The sequence below is a fragment of the Lepidochelys kempii genome, chromosome 1 (genome assembly GCF_965140265.1).
Source record: "Lepidochelys kempii isolate rLepKem1 chromosome 1, rLepKem1.hap2, whole genome shotgun sequence".
Lineage (NCBI taxonomy): Eukaryota > Metazoa > Chordata > Testudines > Cheloniidae > Lepidochelys > Lepidochelys kempii.
This window is the reverse complement of record NC_133256.1, coordinates 258,285,271-258,309,337: the sequence shown is the minus strand read 5'-3', so window position 1 is coordinate 258,309,337 and position 24,067 is coordinate 258,285,271. Positions and strand designations below refer to the sequence as shown.

The window sequence follows — 24,067 nt, the reverse complement described above, 5'->3', positions numbered from 1 at the left end:
TTAATTCCAATTCAGCAGCCTCTCGTTGGAGTCTGTTTTTGAAGTTTTTTTGTTGAAGAATTGCCACTTTTAGGTCTGTAATCGAGTGACCAGAGAGATTGAAGTGTTCTCCGACTGGTTTTTGAACGTTATAATTCTTGATGTCTGATTTGTGTCCATTTATTCTTTTACGTAGAGTCTGTCCAGTTTGACCAATGTACATGGCAGAGGGGCATTGCTGGCACATGATGGCATATATCACATTGGTGGATGTGCAGGTGAATGAACCTCTGATAGCGTGGCTGATGTGATTAGGCCCTATGATGGTGTCCCCTGAATAGATATGTGGACACAGTTGGCAACGGGCTTTGTTGCAAGGATAGGTTCCTAAGTTAGTGTTTTTGTTGTGTGGTGTCTGGTTGCTGGTGAGTATTTGCTTCAGGTTGGGGGGCTGTCTGTAAGCAAGGACTGGCCTGTCTCCCAAGATCTGTGAGAGTGATGGGTCATCCTTCAGGAAAGGTTGTAGATCCTTGATGATGCGTTGGAGAGGTTTTAGTTGGGGGCTGAAGGTGATGGCTAGTGGCGTTCTGTTGTTTTCTTTGTTAGGCCTGTCCTGTAGTAGGTGACTTCTGGGTACTCTCCTGGCTCTGTCAATCTGTTTCTTCACTTCAGCAGGTTGGTATTGTAGTTGTAAGAACACTTGACCTACTGACCGCTATGCCTACCTACATGCCTCCAGCTTTCATCCAGACCGCACCACATGATCCACTGTCTACAGCCAAGCTCTACGATACAACCGCATTTGCTCCAACCCCTCAGACAGAGACAAACACCTACAAGATCTCTATCAAGCATTCTTACAACTACAATAACCACCTGCTGAAGTGAAGAAACAGATTGACAGATTGACACCAGCCAGGTTAGGCAGGGTGACAAATCCCCCTTGCCCCAAAGGGCCATTATCCCCTGGTGACTAATTTCTACTCCAAGTCTGTAAAGCAGACTTTTAAGGTAAATACATTATTCCTTCACTTTTACCCATGCACACATCTCACAAAGATTCTCACTCTTGACAAGTTACCAGCCTTGTGTAGATCCCTTCCACGTTCCTCTTTGTGGGTAAATGCCCTGTAAGACATGTGTGGGGTGCGTGAGTTTGTCAGGCCCATGGTGACAGCTGTTTGTGAAGATCAGGGGGCCCTTTGCCAAGGGGTGCTGGTGTCACAGTGAGCTTGGGGTGGCTCACAGTATGGGGCTGGGCACTGAGGCTGGCGGGGCAGGTAACACTCACTGGGCTGGGGGGTAGGTGGTGCTGGGATGGGGCAGGGGCAGGTACCTGTCAGTCTCCAGCACTCGGGCCGCGCCAGGGCCAGCAGCCTCTTCACCTCGGAGTCTCCCCCGTTTGCTCGGGGACCACTCCTCCTCTCAGGCTCCCCGGCCACTGCCACCGCGGCTGCCTGGGAGGACGCGGGCCGGGGGCGCTGCCGCAGAGGAGATGCAAGGGGCCGGGCTCGGCTGGGGCCCCTCACCTGCCAGCCGAAAGCAGCAGGAACCGGGCGTCAGTCGGGGGGGAGCCGGGCGGCCCAAGCCCAGGGCAGCAGCAGCCTTCGCAGCAGCAGGGACAGGCAGGAAGCGTAGGTGCCCTGGGCTCGGGTCGCCCAGCTCCCCCTGAGTGGTGCCCAGTTCCTGCTGCTCTCGGCCGGCAGGTGAGGGGCCCCCGCCGAGCCTGGCCCCTTGCGTCTCCTCTGCGGCGGCGCCCCCCACCCACATCCTCCCGGGTGGCCACGGCGGCAGCGGCCGGGGAGCCTGAGAGGAGGAGTGGTCCCCGGGCAAACGGGGGAGACTCCGAGGTGAAGAGGCTGCTGCCCTGGCACAGCCCGAGCGCTGGAGACTGACAGGTACCTGCCCCTAAGCAATAGGGTAAAAAAAAATTGGGGGGCACCGCTTTTTGGCACCTGCCTAGTTCGCCTACTGGTCACACCGACCCTGGAAACAGGCTTTTATTTAGTCTAGTTTTAAGACAGACTGTTCCACAGACCAATACATCTCCCTATCAGAAGCTAATTTCACATACACTCTCCATTGAAATTAGTTCCTCAAAAACACATTGGAGAGAACTCAAAAGCCATCATTTCTCCACAGTGCTGCAAGTGGGGTTTACATCCATATAAATCTCTGTCCTAGGCACTGATATGACACCTAACATCGGGGTGTGGAATATAGATTTAAGGCAGGCAAGTAAATACTGAACTGCTTTGTTCTTGCCATCCCAGGGTTCAGCTGCTTTAGATTATTTTTATATTATTGTTTTGGTCTAGTGGGCTGAACACAGGACTGCGAATCAGGAGATGTCGGTTCTATTCCTGACTCTGCCGGTGACTCATTGTGCCTCAGTCGCCCGTTCTGTAACAAGAGGATGATAATACTAATACATTTTTGGAAAGCTTTTTGAGATTGGCAATTGAAAAGCATGGGAACCTGACCGGGTTGGCTTCTAGGAGCTTCTGCAATATAAATGAACAACAATAACGACAGAGCTGGTAGAAAATTTTCTAGTGGAACAGTTTTCCATCAAGAAAATGACATTTCATCAAACCAAAACTTCTCACGGGAATGTATCAATGTCAATGAAAATTCATTTTGGAAATATTTTTGAAAAAAAAAGTTTCAATAAGGTGAAAACTTTCAGTTTTTTTCAGATGTTTTGATTTTTTATTTCACAATTTCTTTTATTTTAATGTTACTAAAAATTGTATAACTGTCACAATCCAAAATGAAACATTTTGATCGATCAAAAATTATTTTCTTTTGTGGTGGGAAGGAAGAAATTTTGTTTCAAGTGAAAATGTGAACTTTTTTGTTTTTGTTCCAATTCAGATTGAAACAAATCTTGAAATCACAGAATTCCGCACAAAATGGAAATCCCTGTTCCCACACAACTCTAAATAATAATATGCCACTATATTGAGATATGTATATGCAACCCCCTCACATATATTCCTACACTCATACACTATATATTAATAGACACATATGCTTCCTATTCAACAAAGTTGCTATGCAACAGTCTACTACAGATCCCTCCACAGAACCTTCACATTAGCAGATTTCCGCAGCTCTGTGCAGTCTGTGATGACTCTTTTCAAATTAAGAATCAGTGACCATAAATTTGAGGTAGAGACTGGGAGACACATAGTACAGTGCAAAAGGACTGTGCAACCAATGTGACAGCAGAGTGAATTGAAGAGACACTTTGTGCTCCAATCTCAAAAATATGATAGAGTAAGAGATATTTCCTCAAATTATCAGACATGATTAAAGACTTTCCATTAAAAAGCAGTTAAGAAAAACTGCATTACCCTGAGAGGATGGGAAGAAAAGAGATGACAGAGATGACATTTTATATAGCAACCTACCACTGAATCAGAAATGGACAATAATAACCAAAGGATGTGGAAAAATACCCCAAACCCAATGTGAAGACCTACCGTGAGCAGATTGTAACTACCTTTGACAGAGACCTGAAGGGTCTTTCTCCTCTTTACACTTTGTTAGCTTGCATAACTTGTCATGCCAATACAGTGTTACTGAATTAAATCGAACGGTTATAGGACCACAACAGCCTATCATTTCTGTTTCATGCACCTTCAGACAAAACCCTGACAGGCAGCATTCATAAGGCTAAAGGCAGGAATGTGAGAGAGAAGCATGAATGCTAATGCATGGGTGAGACATACAGTATTATAAAAACTGGGCTTCTCGTATTTTGTCCAGTCTAATTTAAAAATTATGTAGGAGTTGCCAGACCGGCTCTGACCCTGGGCTCATCCAGTCCAGAGTCCTGTCTTTGACAGTGGCCAGCACCTGATGCTTCAGATGAAGGTATAAGAAACTTCTATTCCCCAGTAGTTTAGAGATTGGCTCAAACCCTGAATCATGGAGTTTAATGTCTCTTCCAAAACTTGTTATCTTTAACTATGATAATTCTGGATATTCTTAACATCCATACAAATGTCTAATCTCCTTTTGAATCTTGCTAAGTTTTGGCCTCAATGACTTCTTGGGGTAGTGAATTCCATGGTCTAATTATGGATTGTGTGAAAAAGTATTTCCTTTTAATTTCATTGAATGTCCCCTTGTTCTTGTGTTAACAGAAGTTCCCGATCTACTATGTTTGTACCATTAATTATTTTATATACTTCTATCATGTCATATACAACCAACGGGGCTTCCACCACTTTCCTTGAGAGACTATTCCATGGCTCACCAGATCTCAGTCTAAGGAAGTTCTTCCTGTTATTCATTCTAAATTTCTTCTTTAGTAATTTCATCCTATCACTATAAGTTATAGCCCAGGCAGCACACCAAAAAATCTGTTCTCTTTTGTGTTTACACACATCAATTATTTGTTGTTATCATGTCCATCCTGTTTAGAAATCCCTGTTTAGCGAAGCTAGACCTATTTCACTTTTTAAAAATCTTCCTTCATCAATCAAATCCCTCCAGCTTTCTGATCATTATGGTTGCTCTTCTATGAATTCCTTCTAATATATTCTGGTAGTACGGTGCCATGATTTGAAAACAATGTTCTAGATAAGGCCATGTAGAGGGGGAATATTAGGAAACAGGACTGGAAGAGACCTCCTGGGTCATCGAGTCCACTTCCCTGCTATCACAGGCAACCCAGTCATATAATCCCATTCATAAACATATCAAGCCTCATTTTAAGACTAGTTAGGTTGCTTGCCCCAGTACTTCTATTGGAAGGCTGGTCCAGAATCTTACTCCTTTGATGATTAGAAACCTTCTTCTAATTTCTAGTCTAGATTTACTCTTGGTATATGAAGCCCAAAGTTATAACAACCTTGTATGCTGCCATTGCACGTTGCAAACTCATCTCTTCTTTGCTGCCTGCTCTCACTCCCATGGGCAGGAATTTTCAGAAGAATTCAACACCCATGACTGGGAAGAGAGTTTCCAAAGAACTCAGTTCTCTGGGAGGCACCAAAACACATAGCCAGATTTTCAGAAGAGCTCAGCCCACTGGGTGCACATTGGGTGCTGAGCTCTTTTGAAAGTCTGGCCCCTATTTAGTTGCCTAAACGCGGCACTAAGCTCTTTTGAAAACGTGGCCCTGTGTCTATCTCACCACGGCTACTTCCCAGAGTCCTCCTCCCTCACATTGAATACTTGTGTTTCAGATCATTCCCTCCAGTTTTCTCCTTTTGTTACTTTCTGCCCAGGTGTCTACTCTCTCTCCATCCCTTTGTATTATTTCTCTGTCCTGCCTAGTGTCTGCAACTCCTCCAGTTTTACTATCGTCTGCAAATCTCCTTGATGTACTTTGCTCGTTCTTCCACATCATTAATGAAGAATTTTAAGAAGACATTCAATAAGATTTCTGACAAAAGGGCCTATCGGTGATATTGGCTGTACCTCACTAGACACTTGCTTCCACCTCAGCACATTCCCATTTATCATTAGCCTTTGTTTACAGCCTTTTAGCCAGTTTTCACTCCACAGGACGGTCTTCCTATCCAAGGAAATTTATTTTTTCATTTAATAATGAAAGTGCCTCTTCATCCAGAACTACTGCACATATAACCATATATCTATGTAGACAGACAGAGATATAAATGTCTGATAGCAGAACAGAAACTAAAACAGTGTTAGTTCTACACAGACACTGCTATAGTGGAGAGAAGTAGAGTTTAGAAGAGGGACCAGTGTAGGGAAGAAATGCATAGAGGTGGCTGTATGGCAAGTTATTGGGCTCTATAAAGGGGTAAGTGGGTGAAATGCTATGGCCTGTGTTATGCAGGAGGTCAGACTAGATGATCACAGTGGTCCCCTCTGGCTTTAACATCTCTGAATCTAGTCTCTGTGGGCCCAATTCTGATCTCACACTGGTTTTTCCCAGGTGTAATTGCATTGATTCTAGTGGAGTTACTCCTTATTTACCCTGGCATAAGAGAGAGAAGAATGCAGGGCTTCATTTTGATCTGTCCAACTTTGTTTTTAGTTCTGGGCCCCAATAATTAAAATTTCCTTGGCACACATCCTCAGGAGACAGCCTGTCAACTGGGTTTCTTTCATTTAGTTTCTTGCCTGCTCTCACCTGTAATAAACTTCCCCTCAGCTCTGGAGAAGGGAATGAAGCCACTGAGGTAAGGAATGGGATTGGCCTCAGCACTGTGGGAGAGCCCTAAGGAGGTCTTGGTCATTGTTGATAGCCTGATAAAAGTGGAAGCAGGGGGCATTAAAGGTGGAAGATGAAAGACACTTCTTGTTATATGGTAAGGGAGAAAAACCCAGTATAAAACCTAGGGAGAAATGGAAGAAATTCTGAAAGTGCCACAATGTCTTATGTGACAGCTGTTTTCACTGAGCAAGGCATGACCTGAAATACCAAACAGACAGAGTGGGACAAATTCATTGCTGGTGTAACTCCACTGACTTCAATGGCATGAAATTGGCCCACTGCATCAAATTCATTCCCCTGTTATAACCAGCATGATACCTGTGCCATATACAGTGGATACTTCCTGTAGTGACATGAGCAATCCTTGTCTGCCTTACTGTGCTCTATAGTTATCAAAACTGAATCAAGAAAGAGGAGATGCAGAGGAAGAGGGAAAAGGGAAAGGAAGAAAGGTGGGGCGTAATAAAGAATTGACACGCAGGTAAGAGGCTAGTTTCTGTTTCCCAGCCCCTGCCTCATGAGATGGGGCAGGGTTACAAAAGATTATACCCCGGGGTAAGTGTCCATTGACTGCAGGGGAAAGAAGGAAAGAGAGAAGTGTCATACGAACACAGCAGATACGTAGCTGGATCCTGTGTATGGTACCCCTCCTCACCCCTTTCCCTCCACGGTGAAATTAACACCAAGGTGGGCCCGTTTCTCAGATCTGAGCCAAACCAGCAGGGAAGCCATTTAGCTGGGCCAGGGAGCTGTATAAAGCTGATTGTGCCTCCAGGTTCAGGCTCGGCCCATCAGATCCTGACAGCTCAGTCCCCAGCAGAGCTCACAGCCCTGACTCATACATGCTGCATATACACAGAGCTGCAGAGGTGGGAACCAGAATAAGAGGGAAAGAAGAAAATGCGCAGCAAGGAATAGATAAAATACGCCATTGTTGTTCACCCCCACGCAGAGCTGGGCTGGTGTATTTTTAAATGAGAGGAAACTGAAGAGCGGTGCAGAAGGTAGTAGAGATCAACCCCCTCACTCCCGCTCCCACCTGATCTCACTGCTCATCCATAACCCACCACACACCTCACCATGTCTCTATAGGCGGTTTCACCTCTTCCATATTCTTACGTGAGACAAAAAAAAATTCTTGCTTTATTACCAACTCCCAGCTGAAGCACTTTGGTTATCAGTTGGACACTATAGACAGAACGACTCCACGTGTAGCCTGACTGTTCACACACTCCCCACAACGCAGCCAGGCAGTCTTTGCACAGCCCTTTGAGAAGAGGGGTTTTTTGGAGGGTGGGAGCGGGGCGGTTGGAGACAAAATGAAGGCTAGGCTGAGAATCTCAGGTACACAGGAATTTAGCCTACACCTGGATTGGAACGAGGGCTCTGTGTCCCATTATCCCAACATCCCTGAGTTCTTCAGGACTCACCACCAAACTGAGGCTAGATTGGTGACTCAGAACTGGAGGGCTAAGTACCCCAAAACTATTTGCCAATTCTTGAGCCAGCCAATGGCCCACCAGCTGAGACTGGAATCTAGGGGCCCTGGTTTTGGTGATCTGCACAGAGTATACATGCATAACTGTCTTATAGGCTACAAGGTCAATCCAGCTACCTAGAGGTCCAGGGTGGGACAATCAATGGGGGGAGAGATCCCAGACATAGCAGCAGAGCAATGAATAAAAACAACACAGACAAGGGTGAAGTGCAGATGAAATGGGGTGCCAGTGAAAGGGAAGAACGACTTACTAGGCACCCGGTTGATGGCTTTGAGGGGCCTCAGGACACGGACAGTACGGATTGCAGACAAGTTAATGTTTTGCAGGTCCAGGGAATATTCCACCATCCTGCAACAGGAGAGATAGAGAGTGAGTTTAAAACATTCCAAGACTCAGTTTGAGCGACAGGTATGACACCAGCAGGAGGAAGTGAGGGGTGCCCGAGATGAGAGGGCAGGGCTGTTCACGGCCTCCATGCAGTGCAAAAACCTTTCAATGCATCCGTGCTTTTCCATCCGGCTGGTGGGAAAAGCGTTAAAAACAAGGGGTACTGATGAACCCACGAACACATTGATAATATGCTAATGTGCTCCCCACTGAGGCTAGAGAGGCAGAGGAAATGAATGACAGCTGGCTTGACAAAGCACAGGGTGCATTTTTATTCAAGAGTTTCTGGCAACAGTATAAGTCCTGAGAGTGGAGCTGGAGTCCTCAGGAGCCCGACAAGAGCAGAACTCAAGTCCCCAGAAACCGAAGGTAGAAAATTCAGCCCTTCAATCCATACGTTTTGGAATGGAAAAGAGAGACAGAGCAGCAGTGACAAGCCATCAGGCTCCAACTCAGCGGGCTGCAATGACCCCAGCCTGGCACTTACCTGTGGCAACTGTCACAAAGGGAAAAGGCTGTGCAAGAACAGACAAGGGGATGGTGGCAGAACAGCACGCACCCCACAGGTGACCCCTGCAGAGAGAGATGGGCTGGAGTTCACTGGCAGCTGAACACTCTGGAGCACAGCAGCCACCTTCCCTTCCCATATGGTGCAGTTGGACTTTCTGTGACATACACATCCATGGATTCCCATAGCAAGGATCTAATCAAGGGTCCTTATAGCACTGGGCAGGGTCCACGAGCAGCAGGAGTGATCACATCTCAGCTGTACGTCACTCCTGTTGGACACCATCCTCAGGGGAATGTCCTTATTTTATGATATATACAGGATCTGTGTTTTTTTAAACTTGCAACCTACGCAACGAGTTCTCTCCCCAAATAACCTTGAGAACTGAGCAGCTGTAAGTAATGCATTGGCTTGAACCCACCCCTGCCAGTCAGACAAACATTAAGGAAACATTCCTTTTTTTTAATATGTGGGGAGGAGAGGAAACATGGGCCTTATAAGGCACTTACTTGTAAGAGGATCTCAAAGCACTTTACACACGTTAATGAATTTAGGCTCATGACCCCTCTGGAAGGTAGGCAAGTATTGTGATTCCCAATTTACATGAAGGGAAACTGAGGCACACAGCAGTAAAGTGACTGGCCTCAGGTTGGCCACTGAGTCAGTGGCAGACTCAGGAATAGAACCCAGATCTTCTGAATCGTTCTAATCAACATTAACCACAAGGCCATCAAAAAAAAGGTGACATTCTCTTGCTGTTTCGAGATGCACAGTAGAGGAATAGGAGAATCTTCTCCTTTCTGCTGCATCTACTCCAAAACCAGAAACGCTTGCTTAACATGCGGCACTTGTCATATACAGAGGCCTTAGGACCTCAGGGCTGTCTATTCAGCACCTTTCACCAGCACCAAATCCACTTTATATTAAAATACCAAGTTGCTTTGTCTCAGTTCTTTTGAGCACTGTGACCCCTCTACCCGGATTGATCCCTGCAATCCATCACCTCATTCCCCCCCCCCCCCACCAGCACCACCACCACCACCAAAGGACATGAAAAGCAGGTGTCTATCTAAACTTTTCTATCTAAACTTTTCACAAAAGGACTTGTCGGAGTGATAGATTTTCAGACAAAATGGGGTAAACCTGTCGAGGTGTTGTGATTATTTTTTTTCTCTCTCTCTCTTTTTCCCACCGCTCTGTTCTCTCTCATACTTTTAGAGTAATTGAGTGAAATAATTCTTTTCCTGAAATGCAGCAGTGTTGATCTATCCCCCTGGAGCTGTCAGCTCCACACACAGTGAACACGGAGAGAGAGAGAGAGAGAGAGAGAGAGAGAAGGGATTTTGCACAGATAATCAAAATATTCATAAAGGAGACACAATCAGCTCACAGAAAGCATGAATGATGCACAGGGATTGAAGATGTGAACAGCAGTTGGGGAAGGATACACGGCAATACACACACACACACTTGTATATGTGCTTGCAGACATACAAGCAGGCACGCAAAAACACAGGCCTCCACACAGAGTTATACACTTGCAGATGTTCTTTTCTCCCACTTCCCATGAGTACACTAGAGGGAAAAGGTGGGTGAGGTAATATCTTTTATTGGACCGACTTCTGCTGGTGAGAAAGACACGCTTTTAAGCTACACAGAGCTCGAAAGCTTGTCTCTTTCATCAACAGAAGTTGGTCCAATAAAATACATTATTTAACTCACCTTGCCTCTCTCATATCCTGGGACCAACATGGCTACAACAACACTGAAACCACGAGGACACTGTCAGCTATATCCCCTACGGAGATGAGTGGTGGGGCGGGGTGAGAGCTGTGAAAACAAGGGGTTTCCTCTCTGACAAACAGCAGAACAATCTGAAATAAATTCTCTCAAGCAGATATCAAATAAGCAAATGATCCTAATGTAAAACCTTGCCTTCGTTGAACTACAAGTCTCCAGGTAAAAGATCCAATTGCTCTCACAGAGCATGAGCACAGCAGAAAGGCACAATCTCATAATGAACTCGCTGCTGGGTATGTGTACTCTACTTCCCTATACTGGATGTAATCAGAACTTGTCAACTATCGTGCTACAACTGAGATCCTCCTCCAGCTGAAGTTTGGAGCAGGAGGGTCAGAAGTCTACGTCAGCTGTAGTTACAGTAGCCACAGTGTCAGTATGTGGCATTCTAGGTGGCTCTGGATTTGTTACACTATAGTTTGTTTGGTTGAAAGATCCTGGAACAGTCAGTCTCAGTGCCAGGTGTCACTGAAAAAGAACAACTGGTTCTCAGGGAAGGGAGGGGATTCTTCTTTTGGGAGAAAGTTTGACCCTCTATGGTTTTGCAGAGAGCAACTTCTAATACAGATGAGCTCAGCTCCTACTGGTTTGGCCAGAGGTTTCAGCTCATCTGATAGAACTGTCACTTACCGTTTCTCATGAGGATTCTCAGTAATAGTCTTGGCTAGGGTAACAAATGGGACATGCATGCACACCCGCACTGAATGACAAGGGGTCCAGGCTAATTGGTTATTATGCCCACTATGTTCAGCTCAGAGATATCAGCTATAACGTGGACAACCTGAACCTCCACATCACACAGTTCCAGAATCTCCTCTGCTTCAGCATGGTGACAGGTTTCAGAGTGGTAGCCGTGTTAGTCTGTATCAGCAAAAAGAATCATAGAATATCAGAGTTGGAAGGGACCTTAGGAGGTCCCTGCCCAAAGCAGGACCAATCCCCAATTTTTGCCCTAGATCCCTAAATGGCCCCCTCAAGGACTGAACTCACAACCCTGGGTTTAGCAGGCCAATGCTCAAACCACTGAGCTATCCCCCCTCAACGAGCAGTACTTGTGGCACCTCAGAGACTAACAAAAGCTTATGCTCAAATAAATTTGTTAGTCTCTAAGGTGCCACAAGTACTCCTCGTTCTTTCTGCTTCAGCAGTTTTCCTGTCTCAGGACCACTCCTTGACACGGCTCTCTCATTCCTGATGTCTCTAGCCTTGGCACTACCTTATGTCAATATTTCCCCCCACCTCCAAAGTGATGCCATACACACAGGCTCAAGGAGGGAGGAGACTGGGATGAGGCCAACCCCCTGCCCAGGAAGGAACCTGCTGTCTGTGTGGGCAATTCAAATTTCACCTCCATCCCCTTTCAAAATGGGATCTTTCAGAGACACGGGTAATTTCAGCAGGTGGACCTGCAGAACCCCACCAATTTTCAATCCTGCTGTTTGCTTTCATACACTTCCCCTGCCACCCTGTGCCTCACCTCCCCGGACTGTGTTTCTACTGGTGGTACCCAGTACATGGCGGGAAGCTGGGCTGCACTGGCTGAGTGCATCACCTGATGTCATAATCTTCCCTGTGTGACAGTAGGACAGATAACCACAGAGACTGACTGGGATGTCACCGAGAATGAGTAGCCAGGAACAGGCTATCACGAAACCAGGATCACATTTGCCACACAAGTTTTGAAGCTCTTGTAACATTTGCCTTCAAACTCCTGGTTCACCTAATACCCACACCCTACCAGCAGTGAGCCTGATCCTCACAGGGATCAGGATTTCATGGCTGACACTGTTCAACAGAGTTCACTAGACCAAAACTCAGGGGGAAGGGGGCCCAGCTCTGAAGTTTGAATTCAAATCCCCACCTCTATAATGGGCCTGAACAATTATCCTGGATCCAGTGACTCCTATGCATTGGGAGAAAGGGTTGAAATCTGAAGCTGGATGAGAATTTCACAGCTAGCACCCAAAACTTTGGACCTGAACAAGGGGAAGTTTGAGTCTGCATCTGAACTTCGGGGTTTTGACCCATCACTTGCCCCCAGCTATCTGAAAGAGTTTGGGAAACCATGTTGATCACAATACGCTGTTGGTGTTATAATTTAACTAGAGCAGGGTCAAACTAAGGTCAGCCAAGACATACACCACCTTCTCCCCTAATCCTCCCCTTGTCGCAGCCCAGCTTGACAAGAAAGCATGGGCCTGATTATATATTCCAATTTAGCTTCTCTCGGCATCTTGTAGTCTCTGTTCTTTTATTGTAATTGCTGCTGGTGTCTTCAGGCCCAGAAGCAATCAAGCAAAGCAAACGGCCCAACAAAAACCTGTACCAGGATTTGAATGCTCTCTCCCTCCATCCCCCTCAAGTAAATGGCAGCTCACCTCTGCCGTTGAACAGATGTTACTTGGCCTTTGGTTGTGGGTGGGTGAGTGCAGGAAGGGATTAGGAGCTGAAACTACTGCTAAATCAGTGGGAAACCCCTGAGCTGTGAAGGGATTTGAGCAGAGAGCTGTCAAGATAATTGAATTTGTACAGTAATGCCTCTCCACCCACAGACTATATTCCCCTTCAAGGTTCCTGTGCAACCCTTCTTGGAAAGGGAGGGGGAGTAATGCTACCTCAAAAGACTATTATTGTCCAAGGTAGGGGTAGGGGGCAAAAGAATGATGAATGGTCACCGTGGGGAATGGCAGAATAGTGCTCAAGATGTAGGAACTCATAACTACTTCCAGTTCAAGCCACTCTCAACAGGAGTCGCTGTAGGGAACGGGACGGGAATGCTGATTGTGGGGGTCGGTGGTTGCTGTAAGGAGGGATGGGATGGGAGCTCTGGCTGTGGGGGGAGACGCTGGAAGGAACGGGGTGGAAGACCTGGCTGAGGGGGAAGTTGATGGAGGGAATGGGGTGGGAGCTCTGGCTGTAGGGGGGCAGTCGCTGTTGGGAATGGGGTGGGAGACCTGGCTGAGGGGGAAGTTGATGGAGGGAACGGGGCGGGAGATCTGGCTGAGGGGGAAGTTGATGGAGGGAATGGGGCGGGAGCGCAGGCTGTGGAGGGAGTTGCTGGAGGGAATGGGCCAGGAGCACTGGTTGTGGGGGGAGCTGCTAGAGGGAACGGGGCAGGAGCACTGGCTGTAGGGGGAGTTGCTGGAGGGAAAGGGGCAGGAGTGCTGGCTGTGGGGAGGGGGTTGTGTAGGAAACAGGGCGGGAGCGCTAGCTGGGGTTGGGGGGGAGTCACTGTAGGGAACGGGGTGGAAAGGCTGTCTGTGGCTGGGGGGAGTTGCAGTGGGGAACGGGGCAGGAGTACTAGCTGGGGGGGGCGTCGCTGGAAGGAACGTGGTGGGAGCGCTGGCTGTGGGGGAGAGTTGCTGTAGCGAACAGGGTGGAAGCACAGGCTGGGGGAAGGGGAGATGGTGCTGTACCAGGGGCTGTGAGGTATGGAGGTGCTGTCTGAAAGGGAACTTCAGTTACTAGAGAAGTGAGAATGAAAGGAGTCAAGACAAAAAAGCCTCATGCAAATCTCACCCCCACCCTCTTGCTGAGATTGGCTTTCAGATCCCTGTCCACAGAGCAGTTGACATGACTTCTCAGACATGCAGCATTAATTAGTAGGGGTTTGGGGTGGTGCGTAAAAAATCCATTGTGACATCTCTGAGGCAGGGCCAGCAGCTCTCGTCAAGGAAAGTTACTTCAATTCCCAGGAAGGGGCCAGTTAGAAGAAGAGGGGGCAACGAAGGGTGAAAACAGAAAAAGGAAAAGGTGGGCAGAGGCGAGACACAGTTTTTGCCCTGTGCATTTCAGCTGTCAAAATCAATATGATATTTGCTTCACAGAATTCTAAAGTAACAGCCATCTGTAGTTTCAGATGTTCCCTCCTCTGTGGCTCTGCCTCAATCCCCCTTGCTCCAGTTTTCTCCCCTTCTTATCGCTGTGCTGCTTTCTCTCCATCTCCCTGTCTCACGCCTCTTTGCATCTTCCTCCCCTTCCCTCTCTACTTCTCCCTCCCATCCTTCAGGGATGTCCTTCTTTCACTCTTCCCCCTTCATAACTCACTCTCCCCTTTTTCCTTCTATTCACTTTCCACTCTCCCTTTCCTCTTCTCTCTCTCCTCTCTTCCTACTCTCTGTTTTGACGGTAATCACTACCCTGTGCCTTGGCAAGTCTGTCTAGCCCAGTAGCATAGGAAAGATAGGAAGTATGGCAAGAGAACACCCTGGCTTCACCTGGCTTCAATGATCTGAAACTCAAAAAAGAGTTTGACAAAAAGGGGAAACTAGGTCAAATTACTAAGGATGAATATAAACACAAACAACACAAGTATGCAGGGACAAAATTAGGAAGGCCATGGCACAAAACGAGATTAAACTAGCTACAGACATAAAGGGTAACAAGAAAACATTCTACAAGTACATTAGAAGCAAGAGGAAGAACAATGGCAGGATAGACTTGTTACTCAATGGCGGTCGGGGGGGAAACAGTAACAGAAAATGTGGAAATGGCAGAAGTGTTAAATGACTTTTTTGTTTTCGGGCATGTCTACGCTTGCCAATGACTTTTTACGGAGAAACTCAGAAGTTTCATCGCAAAGAGAAAACCACCTCCATGAGAGGTGTACAGTTCTTATCGGTGATACTTTTGCGGTGATGTGCAAGTGAAGACATGTTCTTCCTGTTTACAGAGATTTTAGCCTCTGGAGGATAACCCACAATGCCTAGGTGACCACTCTGGCCAGCAGCTCCGACGCCAGGTAAACAGATGTCTGCTCCTCCCCCTGTAAAGTCCCAGGAACTTTGAAACTCCCGTTCTTGTTTCCTTGGCAAGTGCTCACTTATCATCTGGCCAGGTGACAATGGCTGCTCCACGGAGCAAACAATCTCCTGCTTGGAGCAATGCTGAGCTAGCGGAGCTGATCAGTGTCTGGGGAGAGGAAGCTGTGCAGGGACCCGGGATGCCCCCGGATCACTCCCTTCCCACAAGACCTATCCTCAAAATGGAGAGAGCTGCACTGTGGGATAGCTGCCCTCAGTGCATTGCTCTCATCAGCAATGGAACTACTGCAAATGTGAGCACGATCTGATGCCTGTGGAAGTGAGTGAGAACACAAATCAGTGCTTTTCTTTTACCAAAAAGAAAAGGAGGACTTGTGGCACCTTAGAGACTAACCAATTTATTTAGTCTGTAAGGTGCCACAAGTCCTCCTTTTCTTTTTGCGAATACAGACTAACACGGCTGCTACTCTGAAACCTTTCTTTTACCAGTTCCCTATCACCGGTGAAACTGAGAGCACAAAAACTCTGCAAGTGTAGACAGTTTTCACCAAAAAGTTTAGTAGCGATTGGACATCTAACACAATGAATGTCAGTGAAAATGAGGTAGGATCAGAGGCTAAAATAGGAAAAGAACAAGTTAAAAAATTACTTAGGGTACATCTTCGTATTACTTAGGGTACGTCAAGAGTAACAAGAAGGGTTTCTTCAGGTATGTTGGCAACAAGAAGAAAGCCAAGGAAAGCGTGGGCCCCTTACTGAATGAAGGAGGCAACCTAGTGATAGAGGATGTGGAAAAAGCTAATGTGCTCAATGCTTTTTTTGCCTCTGTCTTCACTAACAAGGACAGCTCCCAGACTGCTGCGCTGGGCATCACAACATGGGGAGTAGATGGCCAGCCCTCTGTGGAGAAAGAGGTGGTTAGGGACTATTTAGAAAAGCTGGACTTGCACAAATCCATGGGGCCGGACGAGTTGCGTCCGAGAGTGCTAAAGGAATTGGTGGCTGTGATTGCAGAGCCATTGGCCATTATCTTTGAAAACTCGTGGCGAACGGGGGAAGTCCCAGATGACTGGAAAAAGGTTAATGTAGTGCCAATCTTTAAAAAAGGGAAGAAGGAGGATCCTGGGAACTACAGGCCAGTCAGCCTCACCTCAGTCCCCTGAAAAATCATGGAGCAGGTCCTCAAGGAATCAATCCTGAAGCACTTACATGAGAGGAAAGTGATCAGGAACAGTCAGCATGGATTCACCAAGGGAAGGTCATGCCTGACTAATCTAATCGCCTTCTATGATGAGATTACTGGTTCTGTGGATGAAGGGAAAGCTGTGGATGTATTGTTTCTTGACTTTAGCAAAGCTTTTGACACGGTCTCCCACAGTATTCTTGTCAGCAAGTTAAAGAAGTACGGGCTGGATGAATGCACTATAAGGTGGATAGAAAGTTGGCTAGATTGTCGGGCTCAACGGGTAGTGATCAATGGCTCCATGTCTAGTTGGCAGCCGGTGTCAAGTGGAGTGCCCCAGGGTCGGTCCTGGGGCCGATTTTGTTCAATATCTTCATAAATGATCTGGAGGATGTTGTGGATTGCATTCTCAGCAAATTTACGGATGATACTAAACTGGGAGAAGTGGTTGATACGCTGGAGGGCAGGGATAGGATACAGAGGGACCTAGACAAATTGGAGGATTGGGCCAAAAGAAATCTGATAAGGTTCAATAAGGATAAGTGCAGGGTCCTGCACTTAGGACGGAAGAACCCAATGCACAGCTACAGACTAGGGACCGAATGGCTAGGCAGCAGTTCTGCGGAAAAGGACCTAGGGGTGACAGTGGACGAGAAGCTGGATATGAGTCAGCAGTGTGCCCTTGTTGCCAAGAAGGCCAATGGCATTTTGGGATGTATAAGTAGGGGATTAGCGAGCAGATCAAGGGACGTGATCGTTCCCCTCTATTCAACATTGGTGAGGCCTCATCTGGAGTACTGTGTCCAGTTTTGGGCCCCACACTACAAGAAGGATGTGGATAAATTGGAGAGAGTCCAGCGAAGGGCAACAAAAATGATTAGGGGGAGGAGAGGCTTATGACTCTCTTATCACATGACTTATGAGGAGAGGCTGAGGGAACTGGGATTGTTTAGTCTGCAGAAGAGAAGAATGAGGGGGGATTTGATAGCTGCTTTCAACTACCTGAGAGGTGGTTCCAGAGAGGATGGTTCTAGACTATTCTCAGTGGTAGAAGAGGACAGGACAAGGAGTAATGGTCTCAAGCTGCAGTGGGGGAGATTTAGGTTGGATATTAGGAAAAACTTTTTCACTAGGAGGGTGGTGAAACACTGGAATGAGTTACCTAGGGAGGTGGTAGAATCTCCTTGCTTAGAAGTTTTTAAGGTCAGGCTTGACAAAGCCCTGGCTGGGATGATTTAATTGGGGACTGGTTCTGCTTTGCGCAGGGGGTTGGACTAGATGACCTCCTGAGGTCCCTTGCAACCCTGATATTCTATGATTCTATGATTCATTAGCATCGTGAAAGCGCTGCTAGGGCAGTGCTTTAACGTGGCTGTGTAGTTGCAGCACCAGCACTGGGAAAGAGCTCTCCCAGCGCTGTAAAAAAACCCACCCCCATGACGGGAGTAGCTCCCAGTGCTGGTGCGCTGTCTACACAGCCACTTTACAGCACTGAAACTTGCAGCGCTCAGGGGTGTGTTTTTTCACACCCCTGAGCGAGAAAGTTGCAGCTCTGTAAAGTGGCTGTGTAGACAAGTCCTTAGACATTACTTAGATGTCTTCAAGACACCACGGTCTGATAAAATACATCCTGGAATACTCACGGAGCTGACTGAGGAGATACCTGAGCCTTTAGCAATTATCTTCAAAGAGTCATGGAAGATGGGAGAGATTCCAGAGGACTGGAAAAGGGCAAATATAGTGCCAATCTACAAAAAGGGAAATAAGGATAATCCGGGCAATTACAGACCAGTCAGCTTTACTTCAGTACCAGGAAAGATAATAGAGCAAATAATTAAGCGATCAGTGGCAAACACCTAGAAGATAATAAGGTGATAAGTAACAGTCAGCATGGATTTGTCAAGAACAAATCCTATTAAACCAACCTAATAGCTTTCTTTGACAGGGTAACAAGCCTTATGGACAGGGTGAAGCAGTAGACAGGGGTGCCAGAACAATTTTTATAGTGGGGGTGCTGAGAGCCATTGAATCAAACTGTAAACCTATATATAATGGAAACCACTTCAAGCCAGAGGGTTCAGTAGCACCCCCAGCATCCCTAGTTCCAGCACCTATGATTGTAGATATGGCATATCCTGACTTTAGTAAGGCTTTTGATACTGTCTTGCATGACCTCATAAACAAACTAGGAAAATACAACCTAGAAGAGTTACTATAAGGTGGGTGCATAACTCATTGGAAAATCATTTCCGGAGTGTAATTATCAGTGGTTCACAGTCAAGCTGGGGGGGCAAAATAAGTGGGGTCCCACAGGGATCGGTCCTGGGTCTGGTTCTGTTCAATATCTTCATCAATGATTTAGATAATGGCATACAGAGTACACAAGTTTGCAGAGGATACTAAGCTTGGAGGGGTTGTAAGTGCTTTGGAAGATAGGATTAAAATTCAAAATGATCTGGACAAAATGTAGAAATGGTCCAAAGTAAATAGGATGAAATTCAATCAGGACAAATGCAAAGTACTCCACTTAGGAAGGAACAATCAGTTGCACACATACAAAATGGGAAATGACTGCCTAGGAAGGAGTACTGCAGAAAGGGATCTGGCGGTCATAGTGGACTACAAGCTAAATATGAATCAACAGTGTAATACTGTTGCAAAAAAAAAAAAAGCAAACATCATTCTGGGATATATTAACTGGAGTATTGTAAGCAAGACACGACAAGTAATTCTTCCACTCTACTCCACACTGATTAGGCCTCAACTGGAGTATTGTGTCCAGTTCGGGCACCACATTTCAGGAAAGATGTGGACAAACTGGAGAAAGTCCATAGAAGAGCAACAAAAATTATTAAAAGCCTAGAAAACATGACCTATGAGGGAAGATTGAAAAAAATGGGTTTATTTAGTCTGGAGAAGAGAAGACTGAGAGGGGCCATGATAACAGTTTTCCAGTACATAAAAGGTTGTTACAAGGAGGAGGGAGAAATATTGTTCTCGTTAACCTCTGAGGATAGGACAAGAAGCAATGGGCTTAAATTACAGCACGGGAGATTTAGGTTGGACATTAGGAAACACTTCCTAACTGTCAGGGTAGTTAAGCACTGGAATAAATTGCCCAGGGAGATTGTGAAATCTCCATCATCGGAGATTTTTAAGAGCATGTTAGACAAACACCTGTCAGAGATGGTCTAGAATAATACACTTAGTCCTGCTTTGGCTGCAGGGGACTGGACTAGAAGACCTCTTGAGGTCCTTTCCAGTCCTACGATTCTATGATATACAAGAGACCTTGAGTTACAAGGAAGGACAGTCCCAGTCACTTGTTCCATGTGTTGACCAATCTATTAACACATTGACCCTGGCCTGAAAGTACCAAAAGGGTCTGGCCTGGAGCACCTTCAACTCATGCCAACCACTGAAGCAGAGAACAAACAGTCAGGGAAGAGGGACACTGATCGTGAGGTCCGAGCCTAGGCCAAATAGCTTCACCAGCCACAACTTTGCACATCTTTTGCTCCTCTTCCCTATATGCTCCAGAGAGAAGAATTATGTTTAGAACCTGAGAGCAGCAAAAGAACCCGGCCAAAGTGACTATGCCAGGCAACAAGAAGAAGTCCCGAACAAGAGACCTTTGATAGCCACATTTTAGGTGTTTTTTTTTCTTTCAAATGAGCTGGATTCCTTACATCAGGGGTCAGCAACCTTTCAGAAGTGGGGTGCCGAGTCTTCATTTATTTACTCTAATTTAAGGTTTCACATGCCAGTAATACATTTTAATGTTTTTAGAAAGTCTCCTTCTATAAGTTTATAATATATAACTAAACTATTATTGTATGTAAAGTAAATAAGGTTTTTTAAATGTTTGAGAAGGTTCATTTAAAATTAAATTAAAATGCAGAGCCCCCTGAACCAGTGGCCAGGACCTGGGCAGCGTGACTGCCACTGAAAATCAGCTCGCGTGCCGCCTTTGGTATACGTACCCCTGCCTTACATACAAAAGCCACAGACAGAATGGACACAAAAGGGACATGAAATAAACATGAAAGGTACACATCATGGGCACAAGGCAACACAAACTAAGCACACAGAAAAGTCATATGCAATGGGAACAAAGAAGGCAAAGGTGCTTCATGACAGAAAAAAGCGGACCTGGCCCATATCCCAAAGGGCTTGCAATCGAGATGCAAAGGAGAGGGGACAGAACAGTGGGGAGTAGTTGGAGGAGGAGGAAAAGAGTTACAGCAATAGGATTACATTACTCAGCGAAGGCTGCACAGCAAGGTGGGATTTTTTTTCCCCCGGTATCTAAAACATCGTGGGTGACCCTCTTCATGGCAGTAATGAGTCTCAGGAATGGAATGAGAAGGTGCTGCCCTTGCACACCAGGTTGCAGAGGCAACAGGGTATCGAGGCTGACAACATTAGCAAGAGGGCAAAGGCAAGGGAATGCTGATATAGGTCTCTCTCCCCTGAAGAGGCAGCCAGCATGACATTGTCTCTTTCAGTCTGCGTGGTCAGCTATGTGTCCAGTCTTAGATGCCGATTGTGGCACTTCATTCCAGGGGCGATGACTCCATGCAGTCATGTGTCTCCCCTTCCCAAATAAGACCTACGGGCATTTTAGCTACTTACCAGTCTAATTTTAGATTTCCCCTTTCTCCCACTTCAAGGTCAAGGAACCTGGTGGATGTCAGTATAATAGCTGAGGAAAGGGAACATGCTGTGTTTCAAATTTCCCACCTACAATATGGAAGAGGGGCCAGGATAGTCACTCCTGAAAATTCCTTCATCCACATGGTAAGCAGGGATGGAGGGAAGGCCAATTACCTTTGGAAACTCCCACCTCCAGTTTAGAAATCTGTGACTATGGAGTGAGGTGGGGGAAACATTCCAACACCCAATTCCATGGCTAATCCTTTCATTGGCTCATATTACCTTAGCATCCTATACCCCCATCCTATGTCTCCTCTCACCTGGCATACCTTGCCCAGCCCCACCCATTCAAGGATATTAAAAATCCTCTACCCTGGCACCTCAGATAGGCATATTCCTCCATACAGTTAATTCCTAGAAGTCAAAGACAATCAGCCTGGACAAACCCCCCACACCCTCTTCCAACAGCTGCCCCGATTAGTGGACGAAAGAGGCAGAAACAGCTGAACCAACCAGCTTCAAAGCATCTAAGAAGCCAATTGCTGTCTGGTTAGCATGGCTCATTCATGCTAATGGCAACAATGGCGGAGCAAGAGCAGGGAAGGCAAGAGAGCAAACAAGAAGCTAAATTGCTTAAGTGGATAGTGTATCATGAAAGACACCTGTCATGAAGCCGCATTAGTAACCTCATTAGTAAGTATGTACCCTGGCTTATCCACAAGGATAAAGGGGCAGACTGTCCTGAAAGCAGCATGGTGCCATTGATGTGAGGAGCTGAGTCCAGGATCCATCCCCTCCACCCCAGACTGAGGCAGGTCCCCCTCACATCCTGATCCCCCTGTTGGGGCAGTCCCGCTGTGCTCATGTTCCGCGCAGTGTTGGCGTTGGCTATGGCTATCTGAACCTGACCAAGCTCGAGAGTGTTAAATTGTTTGCAGACCTGACCCAAGCCGAATCCAACACTTGTAGCTAGGTCCCACTGCGTACAGGTCGGGTTGGAAGGCTCTACTCCAGACTCTCTACAGCACTGAGGACACTATCAGCACTCCATACATATTGATTAGCAATATCACATGCTATGTATCCAGACACACACTCAAGCATGAGGTTTGAAGGCTCTTGCACACATTTTGCAATCACAACTTACGTGGCAAGGCTTGAAAACGGGGACTAAAGGGTCAAGCAAAACTACTGAGGAAACCATTGAATAACACCTTCCTTTCCCCCCACCGAGAAAACCATCACGTGACATCAGATGAGACTTGGCCAATCATGACAGTTTGCTTTAGATTTCTTTGCATACCACAAACTGATTGGCTAAGCAGTCTTATTTACTTCTTTTAAAATCAGATTTCATGGTGCTGCAATTATAACCCATCACTAGCAGCAGAGCTGGGAGATACAATATAATTTTTGCCCTCCTTGTTTTGCTGACAATGGAAATTTTTACTCCATTTCTTATTAAAAACAAAACAAAAAACAACAAAAAAACCAACCCCATGCTGTACAGGATAACTTAATTGAGTAAGTAATGTTTTTATTTAATCAGGGTTTTTTTTATTTCTCTCCAAGCAAAGGCTTGCTGAAACCTGCCTGAGTCTATGATACCTTTCCCTAGCTGCATGGGATGTGATTATTTCACGTCACTGTATGTTCACATTTCCTTCCAAATCTAGTAATAAGAGAAAATGTCGGAATGCCTTAAGAGTTGGAGAGACACTTTGTGACTAATATATGAGACATAATCAGGTTTTCTCTCTGTGATGAGAAAGCTAGGGGAGACTGGACAGCTCAGGGAACAGGAGAAAGAATGTGGGGCCTAGGTTTTTAAAACCACAAACCTAAAAATAGGCTCATAAATCCACATTTAGGCCCTTCAATAGGTGACTTGATTTCCACAAGTGCTGAGTGTTACTACCTGGCCCAATACCCCTCTGCATAGTCATCAGTCTGTTGTGGGTGAACTCAGATGCTGGGACCCTTGTACTTCCAAGTCAACTAGGTATGGGTAAAGCCTAGCAGCTATTTCTTAGCTCTGGGATTCTAGGGAATACTTCCAGACTCAGACCTCTTTGTCCAGTGCCCTTCCTTGGGATATGGGACACCAGCATCCAGCTGTCCTGGCCCCTGAAACCAGTGTCTGAGACCTCCGGAGTCACCAAGCTACTTAGGCATGCTCCTCCAGAACTCCACCTAGATTGTGGGCCACTCTCTGGACTTCTAGGCAGGAAAGCACAGAACACAAGCTTAGCAAAGAACACAGTCACTTTGACTCTTAAAACATGCAGCAGTTACAGATTCTTGAAAATAACAAAAATCCCGAGGCACACCTTGTCCTAGTCAGAGCTCACTTCTTCTTGTGAGTCTGAGGTTCGTCAGAGTTTCAGGATGCATACAGTCCCTCCTGCTCTCATCCTCCTACAAGTCCTTCTTATATGTGGCCATGGTTGCCCCCTCAATACAGAGCAGGACCGTGCTCTCAAACAGGACCCTTGTCTCTGTAGCAGGTGTTCACGCTGAGGCCAACTCTACACTAGGGACTTGTCAACACTACAAGTGCTTCGCTGGCATAGCTATACTGGTATTGCCAAGTGGGCAAAGCCACCTAGTAGAAATGCAGGTTATACCGATCAAAGAAGTTCTTCTGCCAGTATAGTAAAACCAACTCCATAAGCTATACAGGCAAAGGGATTCCTGCATCTACACTAGGGCTTTTGGCAGAATATCTATGTCCCCTTCGGGGTGTGATTTTTCCCACACACTCCTAGCCACTATAACTATGCCAGCAAAACTTTGCAAGCATAACTTTTTCCAGCCCCCTGAGTGAAACAAGCTGTACCAGTAAAATTGCAACTACATCAGGAGCTTTTGCAGCACAGGTATGTCAGTCGGGGAACTCATCTCTTCACACCTCTGATTGACATAGCTAAGAACATTTGCTGGCATAGCTTAGACCTGGCTTGAGAAGCTCCTGATTCACCAGTCAGGCTCGCTTGCCCCTTGTAGGTTCCTGTACAGAGACCCTTGTTCCATGGGGGTGAGCCAGTAGCTGAGAGTCATTCAGTGTTGATAACAAGAGATGGCTCTCGG

At 46.3% G+C, this 24,067-nt stretch overlaps 1 protein-coding gene across 4 annotated transcripts in view; it reads right to left on the bottom strand.

The window, feature by feature from the left end:
* CACNA1I (calcium voltage-gated channel subunit alpha1 I) overlaps positions 1 to 24,067 on the bottom strand; it is a 125,293-nt gene that overhangs the window by 87,936 nt on the left and 13,290 nt on the right. For all 4 annotated transcript variants that reach the window (XR_012156537.1, XM_073326853.1, XM_073326849.1 and 1 more), the window contains exon 3: positions 7,931 to 8,028. Coding sequence is in view for 3 of the 4 variants with exons in the window: in XM_073326853.1 (XP_073182954.1) it covers positions 7,931 to 8,028 (98 nt within the window). In the remaining variant the exon portion in view is untranslated. The remainder of the gene's footprint in view (positions 1 to 7,930; positions 8,029 to 24,067) is intronic.